At 43.2% G+C, this 10,552-nt stretch overlaps 2 protein-coding genes across 2 annotated transcripts; both read right to left on the minus strand.

Annotated features, from left to right (window-relative positions):
- Positions 1–2,246: 2,246 nt before the first annotated feature.
- On the minus strand, positions 2,247–3,188 carry LOC138635544 (olfactory receptor 52D1-like). Its single transcript, XM_069723076.1, has one exon. It carries the CDS (start codon positions 3,168–3,170, stop codon positions 2,247–2,249), a length of 924 nt encoding a protein of 307 aa, XP_069579177.1. The 5' UTR covers positions 3,171–3,188.
- A 3,088-nt stretch (positions 3,189–6,276) lies between these two features.
- Positions 6,277–7,239, minus strand: LOC138635561 (olfactory receptor 8G17-like). The gene has a single exon (XM_069723103.1). The coding sequence runs from the start codon at positions 7,216–7,218 to the stop codon at positions 6,277–6,279; it is 942 nt and encodes a 313-aa protein (XP_069579204.1). The 5' UTR covers positions 7,219–7,239.
- Between the last annotated feature and the right edge of the window lie 3,313 nt (positions 7,240–10,552).

The raw sequence follows: 10,552 nt of genomic DNA on the forward strand, positions 1-10,552 counted from the left end.
GAACAATCAGAGGGAACCTGGAGAGGAACAATCAGAGGGAACCTGGAGAGGAACAACCAGGGGGAACCTGTAGAGGAGCAATCAGAGGGAACCTGGAGAGGAACAATCAGAGGGAACCTGGAGAGGAACAATCAGAGGGAACCTGGAGAGGAACAATCAGGGGGAACCTGGAGAGGAACAATCAGGGGGAACCTGGAGAGGAACAATCAGGGGGAACCTGTAGAGGTCCAATAAGCTAAACTGTTTTTTCAACAGGTTTAGTTCACCACCCTCATCTGTCTCCTCCACGCCTTACACCTCCCAAACACCTCTGCTGCCTCCCCCCTCTGCCCCCCCTGGTGAACTGCATAGAGCCATCAATCTCAAAGGGCTCTTCCTCCATCGACACCTGCTGCTGAGTGAGAAGCTGCAGGTGGTGGGGGTGGACACGTCCACCGTCTCCTGGATCAATGACTACCTGACAGGCAGACCACAGTTTGTCCGTCTGGGCAGTGTGCTGTCTGATACGGTGGTCAGTGGTACTGGAGCTCCTCAGGGAACTGTTCTGTCTCCTTCATGTTCACCTTCTACACCACTGACTTCCAGAACAACTCAGAGTCAAGACATCTGCAGAATAACTCACCTCTGGCAAAATCCATCACACAACAATAACACTGTTGACTGTGTTTCTTGGTTGTTTGTATATAATATATATAGATATATGCTGTACTGTATATACTGTGCATTTTGTATTATATATTTTATATTTTTACTGCTATTTTACTGCTATTTTATTGCTTTCTATTATTCTATTATTATCTTATTGCTTCTGTATGCTGCTGTAGCGAAACAATTTCCCCTCGGGGATTAATAAAGTAACTCCCTAACCTAACCATATCTATACATATATACATATATTTATACATATATATATATATATTTATACATATGTATATGTTTATACATATGTATATATATATCGTATTATATAAAAATAAAAACACAACAACCAACCGTCTTTAAAGAACACATTTTGAAGGTCTAATTTCAAACAGGCAGCACAGTGGTCAGACTCATTGATCACCCAGCTGACCTTCATCAACATGATTAACACTCAGTCCACTCACTTCAATTCATATTCCATAACCCGATCAGGTCAAACAGGATCAGTCAGTTTATCTCCTCTGAACTATCAGCACAGAGACATTTTTTTCAACAGAAATCAGATACAGGAAGTTTTTGATGCACTTCAAAATAAAGGTCTTCACTTCCTGTGTAGCAGGACAGCTCAAGTTACCCTTGTTATCATCAATAATATAATCAGCTGCAGCTACACAGAACATTAAACAGAAATGAATGTTTATTTTTATTGAAAGAGAATAATTCAGACAGAAAATATTGAACGACCGTGAATGAAGTGACTCCATTTAAAAACATGAAAACTCAACTTTTATCACCGTGTGATGTTTAATACAGAAATAAAACTGCTGACTGCAGTAAAAAATAAGCTTAGTATCCCCTGGACAGAGATCTGTAACTTTAAAGATGAATAATATGTAACATTAAAGATGAAGGAATGACCATACAGGTGAGGAATGACGGTATAAGTGATCAGGAAGGCCCTGAAATAACATCAAACTATTTAATAAAACATTTTCAGAACCACCACCTGAACAGAAGTTTAATTTACAACCCAGTTTCCAAACAGTAGAGATGTTGTGTAAAATGTACATAAAAACAGAAGGCGATGATTTTTAAATCATGTAAACTCATATTTAATTTAAAATAGACCAAAGACAACATATCACATGTTGAAACGGAGACATTTTACTGTTTTATGATAAATATCTTCTCATTGTGAATCTGATGCAGCAACACATCTCTATAAAGTTGTTCCAGGATCATGTTCACCACTGAGCTGCATCAACTCTTCTTTTAACAACACTCTGGAAATGTTGGGGAACTGAGGAGACCAGTTTCTGGAGTTTTGAAAGTGAAATGTGATCCCATTCTATTGGATGGTGGTGATCTTCAGGCCCTCAGGCAGTACTGCATTAAAAACACACTATTCTGGAGTGGAAATCACTGCATGGCCTCAGGAACACTTGTGAAAACCATCGTCTGTGAACACAGTTCATCGCTGCGTCCACAAATGCAGGTTAAAACTCTCCAAAGAAGAAACCAGCTAGAAACATGATCCAGAAACACCGCCGCCTTCTCTGGACCGAGATCATTGAAGATGGACCACTAAGCTTTACCGTTTTCTTTTACTTGGTAAACATGACGAGGATTTTCTGTCGGACCCCTTTGATCTGCAGTCCGTAGATGACGGCGTTCATCGCAGGAGGAACCACATGGAACAGGATGGAGGCGAACTTCCTGTGGTCCGACAGCTGAGGGAAGCGATGAAGGACAATGATGACGCTGCCCGACACGAACATGATGAGGTAGACGGCCAGGTGGGTGGCGCAGGTCTGCAGCGCCCGGCTGTTCAGCGCCTCGTTGCGGCTGCTGAGACACACGGTGGCGATCCTCAGGTAGGTGAGCGCCATGCTGCCCAGCGAGCAGCCGAGCAGCAGCACCGTGTAGCCCAGCCCGTACACCTGGTTGACCAGGACGCTCTCGCACGACAGCTTGAACAGCGAAGCGTTGTCGCAGAACGGGTTGAAGACGACCCACCTGCAGCGCGACAGGCGGACGCTGAGGCCCACCAGGATCAGCACCATCACCATGGAGATGACCCACGCCCACGCCGACAGCGCCACCACCGTCCGTTGGGTCATGATGGCGGCGTAGCGCAGCGGGTTGCAGATGGCCACGTAGCGGTCGAAGGCCATGATCATGAGCACGGTGTGGGAGGTGCTGCCGTGGAAGTGAGCGCAGAACGCCTGGACCACGCAGTCGATGTAGCCGATGTAGCGACCGGCGGGCGGTGTGAAGACGTCGGCGAGCAGCCGGGGGACGATGATCGACGCCCCGAACGCATCGTTGATGCTCATGTTGCAGAAGAGCAGGTACATGGGCTGCTGCAGGCTCCTCTCCATGCTGATCAGGACCACCAGCCCGATGTTGGACACCATGATGAAGATGTAGAGGAGGAGGAGGAGGACGAAGACGGGCAGCGAGGATTGGGGGCTGACCTTTAACCCCTCCAGCAGCAGCACGTCCAAGTCCAACGTCCGGTTCTCCATCCTGCAGACGGTCGATTTAAACCTGCAGACAATAAAAGAGATGAAGATCAAAACGTTTCTGAGGAACAGGAACCACCGAAAGATTTTCAAATTAAAGTGTTGGAGGAAGCTTTCTTTCAGTGAACGACGAAATGAAAACATCCAAAAATAAAACAACACGTTTCTGCTAAAATTTAAATAAGTATTTATTAGAAAATAAACTGAATGGTGTTAAACTGTCACATGAAATAAAAGATGTGACTCAGACCCTCTGTAGCAGCATCGACAAGCAGCATGACTCTCTGACGTTCGTTTCAGAGTCGGGTTTCATTTAAATCAAACAGGATTCTGTGTTTTATTCACATTCACAAAGAAACCAGAAACCAGAAACCTCTGGACGTCACTGCAAACAGGCAAACAGTGAAATCTTTGTAGAAGCAGAAATAAAAACATGCAACTTTCAGCTCGATGAAACGACACGAAGTCTGAACTGATTCTGTTCCTGCAGGAAAAATGTCACTTCATTTATTCATATTTTCACTTCATGATTTCACTACAAACTACCTGCAGGTTAAAGTATATTTAATTAATTTTTCATCTTGTAAATATGAATCTTAATGTTTTAATGTTCAATAAAGCAGCAAATTTTATGAACACTAAAGCCAAAAATCTGTCAGAACTTTAAAGTAACCAAAGACATAAACTGGTGAAAGTTGTAATATGAAAACAATAAAAACTGTTTGTGTGTTTCAGTGAAACAGTTAAAGGATGAAAATGAATCAAACAGATGAAAACCTCCAACAGAACACCAACAAGATCTGAGGAGATCAAAGTGTGGAAATGAGAATAAATACAATATTTACTAAGTCATAATAATAAGTCATAATTCATTTGCAGACTCACCTGTGCTGACAGGAACCTTGTCCTCGCTCACCTGAGGGCGGCCGGCAGCTTTTATAATGTGACCGAGCAGCAGGCGGTTCTCCGGGGTTCCTTCACGTCACCGAACTCTCAACAGGTGAACTCACCCGGGTGAACTCACCTGATAACAGGTGAACTCACCCTCACTACCTCACTACCGCCCCCAATGTACAAAGAGATGGAATTTAATTCTCTGAAATTACAACTTTAAATGCACTTTGTGCTATGACATTAAATATACACTTTTTTCTATTTGTATTTTTCGTATGTGTTGACGTCTGATAACCGGCTGGAGGTTAAAGGCCTCGGTGCTCCGGTCGCTAACGTGGTCGCTAACGTGATCTGATAAAAGTCGTCCATCCGCCTGCAGTCTGAAACATCGACGGAGCTCTTTGAATATTTAACGTTGGTGTTGAAGCTCATTCTCATATGAATGTTTCAGGAAAACTGAAGCAGGAATCAAATCATCTGTTTTAATGGAAAGATTACTGTTTGAAAGAACTTAAAATCATTTAAATGAAATGTGAAGATTTAAAGCTGCTTTGGATTAAATATTCATTTTAATTTGATAAAAACAACGTGAATATACTCAGTTTAGCTGCTTAATAATCATAATTATAACTAGAAGTATATTTGTTGTTGATGTGAAGTCGTGGAGGTTTGATTCGTCTGCAGCTGCTTTATTTTCGATTCTTTCTGTGTTTAAAGTTGTGATTTTATCGACTGCAAACGTTGGTCTCACATGTTGGTAACATTTTCACCTGCTTCATTTATTGATCTGATCTGAACTCTGATGATAAATTATGACCTCGATTTTATCAAGTTTTGTGTTTTTTCGAGAACAAGAACAGTTTGAATGTAATCAAACAACAGAAGATATTTTACTTTATGTCTGTGAACACAGTTCATCGCTGCGTCCACAAATGATGTTAAAACTCTCCAAAGAAGAAACCAGATAGAAACATGATCCAGAAACACCGCCGCCTTCTCTGGACCGAGATCATTGAAGATGGACTGAGGTGAAGTGGACAACTGTCCTGAGGTCTGATGGATCACAATCTGAGATTCTGTTTGGAAATCATGGACGCTGCATCCTCCAGGTTAAAGAGGAGAGGGACCATCCAGCTTGTTATCAGCTCGGTTCTAAAGCCAGCATCTGTGATGTGAACAATACAACAAAGGAGATCCTGAACTGTTGAGCAGCTGAAATCCTCTATCAGGCAAGAATGGGACCACATTTCACTTTCAAAACTCAAAAAAAAAAAATTGAAAATAATTTCAGCATTGATAAGATATTAGGACTCAGATATGTTTAGGGGTGTGTCTGCTTGATTGACAGGCCTGGGGCACAGTGTCCTCATAGTGGCTTTTTGAATGGGAATTTATTGGAGACAGGTTTCTTGGAGCCAGCCCCTAGTGACCCTCAGTGGTATTACACTTTAAGACATTTCTGCATTGACTTCATTTTTATTTACAAAACATTTTTAGATACCGTCTGTGGTTTTTACCAGCAGTCGTAAAGCTTTTTGCTCACCAATATTAACCAACAAAAAGATAAGAACATGTTACTATATTTGGTTATACGTGTCTTCAAATAATCATCAACTGATTTGCAACGAATAACAAATAATGTTATTTCTTAAAATGATCATCACTTCAGACCTTTTAAATCTCAATCCAAACATAACTCACAGCGTCACATTACTCAGTGATTGGCAGCAGTCTGATACGCCGTTATGTGACACGGTTACAATCTGCAGGTTCAGTGTGCATCAGATAAATGAACCTTTACAGACTTTCCTGACTACAAAGCATGAAGTAAAAGTTTGAGGTGGATGCTGACGTGTTCAGAGTGCGGTGGGTTTGTGTCGTCTCATTATGTTCACCTTGTGTTTGAAAATCAAAAGAACCATCGGGGTTTCATTCAGTTTATTTGAAACCTGCATGAATATTACAGCTGATATGAGACAGATACACCTGCTGCCAAATTAAAACATAAACTGTGTGTCAGACAAACAACAGTGTAATACAGTTTAAAGCTTTTATCACTGCAGTAAATGGAGGGAGGTGGAAATCTCCTGGTAGTTATAGATATATTAGCATGTATCGACACCTCGTCGTTAAAAATTAAGATAAAGAAAAACAAAAACATGTTGTTTCAAACATGTACATTTCTTCTGTTTTGTTTTTATATCTTATATTTACATCATAATGATAAAACCTTTCTGGACTGGAACAACTTTGACAGGAACTTTCGTATCTCTTTGGACTGCACTCCGTAGATGATCGGGTTCAGGCTTCCAGGGATGATGTGGAACAGGATGGCGCACATCTTCCTGTAGTCGGAGTACTGAGGGAAGCGATGCAGGAAGATGATGAGAACGCCACTGAACAGCATGATGAGGTACATGAAGAGGTGAGTGCTGCAGGTGGTCAAAGCTTTACTGTTCAGAGACTTGTTCTTACTGGTCAGACAGACGACTGTGATCTTGGTGTAGGTGAGAACGATGCTGCCGATAGAAGCTGTGAACAGAACCACGGTGAACGAGAGGCCGTAGATGTTGTTGATGAGAACGCTCTCACAGGACAGTTTGAACATCGAGGCGTTGTCGCAGAAAGGGTTTGTGATCAGAGTCCGGCACCGGTTGAGCCGTACGGTCAGACCGAGCAGAACCCCAACCAGGACCAAGGCCACTCCCCAGGCAGAGACCGTCAGCTTCAGCACCATCCTGTTGGTCATGATGGCGGCGTAGCGCAGCGGGTTGCAGATGGCCACGTACCTATCAAAGGCCATGATCATGAGCACGGTGTGGGACGTGGTACCGAACATGTGTGTGGTGAACGCCTGAACCACACACTCATAATAAGAGATGAGGCGCTCAGACGGAGGCTGCAGAATATCCACCAGCAGACGAGGCAGCATGATGGAGTTTCCAAGGATGTCGTTAACGGGCAGGTTGCAGAACAGCAGGTACATGGGCTGGTGGAGGTTCTTATCAACCAACACCAGGACAGCAATGCCAGCGTTAGCAACCATGATGAACAGGTAGGAGAGCAGGAAAAAGAAAAACACCGGGTACATGGAAACCTTGGTGACCTTTAGTCCCTCCAGCTGCAGCGTGAAGTCGTTCCATGTATAGTTATCCATTAACCTGGAACAAAAGAAACGAGACGATTTGTCACATTCATGAGGCCTTTTCAGAAATTTTTTTAACTGAAGAACAGTTCAATCATGAAGACGTTTCAATATTACTTGTTATTATTTCTCTTCTTCAGTTACCAACCTTCTGGAAGCAGAACTCCACCTGTGTGTCATTTTTATAAAGAGATGCGTTCATCTGGGGAGGAAAGGTGCTTTGTAACAGTCCACCTGGTGGCCATGGAGACCATCAACAGACTACGTCAGGACACATCACTTCAAGTGAGGCGAAAGTGTCCGTCGAGGTACCTTGATTTCAAAACCGGTTCCTGAACAATAAAAATCTATTACAACTAAAGATAATTACTGAAAAACACAATGGGACAAGTCTTTAGTTTTTATGTAGCTTGATGAAGAGAGACTGACTAATTGTAATTTACAGATGTCCCCTAAAAGCCCCACATGCAGGCTATCGGTAGACGCTGTAATTTACAGATGTCCCCTAAAAGCCTCACATGCAGGCTATCAGTAGACGCTGTAATTTACAGATGTCCCCTAAAAGCCCCACATGCAGGCTATCGGTAGACGCTGTAATTTACAGATGTCCCCTAAAAGCCTCACATGCAGGCTACCAGTCACATGCAGACTGGAGTGGGAGGGGCTTCCTGTACAGCAGCTATCACTGTAATGTAATGAGAGGCCACAGAGCTCCCCGATGTCTCAGTGACCAGCAGGTTCATTAAATTAAAGGCTGCAGTGAGGCATTCATTTTTTAAAATATGACACAATCGTTCACTTGGCCTCAAGGATGAACTGATTACAGTTTGGTGGTCGAAGGTCAAAGTTCAAGGTCACAGAAAGGTCACATCATTTGAGTTTTTATGCTCGTTGTTGTTTGAACAGTGAGCCGAAGTTTTGATAATGAACTTTCATCAACATCATTTATTAATTTACTGCTTTGAATGCTCTCTCGTTCATCTTGTTTAAATAATATTTTGTTGCTCGTCTCAGGTTTTTTACATTCAGTCTGTCTTATTTCCAGCTTGTAAAAAAACATAATCTTCACCATCGTGTATAAAAGCTGCGACACAAAAAAAGTTTGATTGTTGTTATCAAATTATACATCTCAAGTACTCATCAGGATGAGTTTAGCTTACTTTAGCGCAAACACTGGCAGCTGGAGGAAACTGCTAGCATCAAAACAGGAAGTTCTCACTGCTTCCTGTCTTTTTGTGGCGGTTTAGTTATTTCTGATATTTTCTCTCTGGATGTTTTCAGGATGATTCATGTCAAAATGTGTGTTTTTTTTTACACATTCTCTGTTTGTCAGAGTGATGCAGATCCGACTTTCAGAGGTCCGTCATGTTGACAGCAAGTCCCTGAAGGAGCGTCTCATTAGCGCCTCATTAGCGCCCCCTGTGGACAGAGTCATCCTGATAAACACCTCCTGTCTCCCAGAGGACTAATTACCATCAGAAACTGTTTCATCAGGAAGCAGCTCCTTAATGATCACCTGTGTTCCTAATAAACATTAACACGTGTTATCTCCTGGACTACATGGTGATGAAACTGATGGACCACCAGGGGGCAGCGTGGTCCCCTGAGCTCCCAAGATGCAACAGCTGCAGCGGAGATTGATGTTGTAATCACAAACCAACAGAGAGATCACATAGGTCTGAACACACAAACACACAAACACACAAAAACAGGACACAAAGTTTTCAAAAGAACGTTCAGAGTTTGTTTTTCTTCAGCAGTCTGATGGACACAGACTGAATCACACCGACTGGGGACATCGGAACTACACCAAAAAACAGGAAAATAAATGGTGAAATAAAACAGATGATGTCCATAAAGGACTCTGATCTCAAGTCAAACATGAGCTCATCAGTACATTTAACCGCTTCAGTCCTGCTCCTCTTCCACATGTTGGAAAAGTCCCCCAAAAATAAACCAGTTCATCATCAGTTGTTTAAACATCAACATTGATCCAAAGGATTAAAACACAAAACGTTCTTCAGGTTGCAGCAGGAAATGGCCTCCTGATGCCAGATGTCAATCAGAGCGACCTGATTCTAAAGAACTAGATGTGGAGCAAAGGTCATGCTAGTGTGGGACGGTGTGAGATGATGTGGCACGGTGTGAGATGATGTGAGACAGTGTGAGACGATGTGGGACGGTGTGAGACGATGTGGGATGGTGTGAGACGATGTGGGACGGTGTGAGACGATGTGGGATGGTGTGAGATGATATATATATGACCTTTATTTAACCAGGTAAAATCAATTGAGAACCAATTCTCATTTACAATGATGACCTGTCGATATGGGACGGTGTGAGATGATGTGGGACAGTGTGAGACGATGTGGAATGATGTGGAATGATGTGGAACGGTGTGAGACAATGTGGGACGGTGTGGGACGGTGTGAGATGATGTGGGACGATGTGAGATGATGTGGGATGGTGTGAGATGATGTGGGACGGTGTGAGACAATGTGGGATGGTGTGAGACGATGTGGGACGGTGTGAGATGATATAAGACGGTGTGAGATGATGTGGGACGGTGTGTGATGATGTGGGACGGTGTGAGATGATATAAGACGGTGTGAGATGATGTGGGACGGTGTGAGATGATGTGGGACAGTGTGAGACGATGTGGAATGATGTGGAACGGTGTGAGGCAATGTGGGACGGTGTGGGACGGTGTGAGATGATGTGGGACGGTGTGAGATGATGTGGGACAGTGTGAGACTATGTGGAATGATGTGGAACGGTGTGAGGCAATGTGGGACGGTGTGGGACGGTGTGAGATGATGTGGGATGGTGTGAGACGATGTGTCCCAGAGCCTCATGTTGAACACCAGATTAGGTGTAATTACTCTTCATCCTCCTTCACTGAGGCTGAACTCATCTTTACTGCAGAGCATCACATGTGAGTCAGCAGGATGTGACTGTGAATGCTCCTCTCTGATTGGCTGCTGGTCCTTCTGAGGAATCTGACACCAGGACGTCAGCAGAAAATGTGGAAGTAATTTATTTTAACGGGACAAAACTTCCTGATAAACATCTCTGAAGTAAACGTATGAATAAATCAACTAATTATAATTCTGTAATTTTCTGCAAACTGAAGATCATTAAGTGGTGAAACGGACTGAATTTAAAAATGTTGGAAGTTTCCGGGTCTGAAAAGTGTCTTAAAGTGTAGTACCACTGAGGACCACTAGGGGCTGGCTCAGAAACACCTCTGTCAGTTTAGAGGACTTCTGATTGGACGGTGACAGCAACTGCTGGTCACATGACTCCACTATCAGCTCCTGGTGGCGCAGCAGAGGTAATTAATTTA

This window comes from Brachyistius frenatus, unplaced genomic scaffold, assembly GCF_029030835.1.
Source record: "Brachyistius frenatus isolate BFR_SWC_R1_liver_20210118 unplaced genomic scaffold, ASM2903083v1 Contig_315, whole genome shotgun sequence".
NCBI classification, from domain to species: domain Eukaryota; kingdom Metazoa; phylum Chordata; class Actinopteri; family Embiotocidae; genus Brachyistius; species Brachyistius frenatus.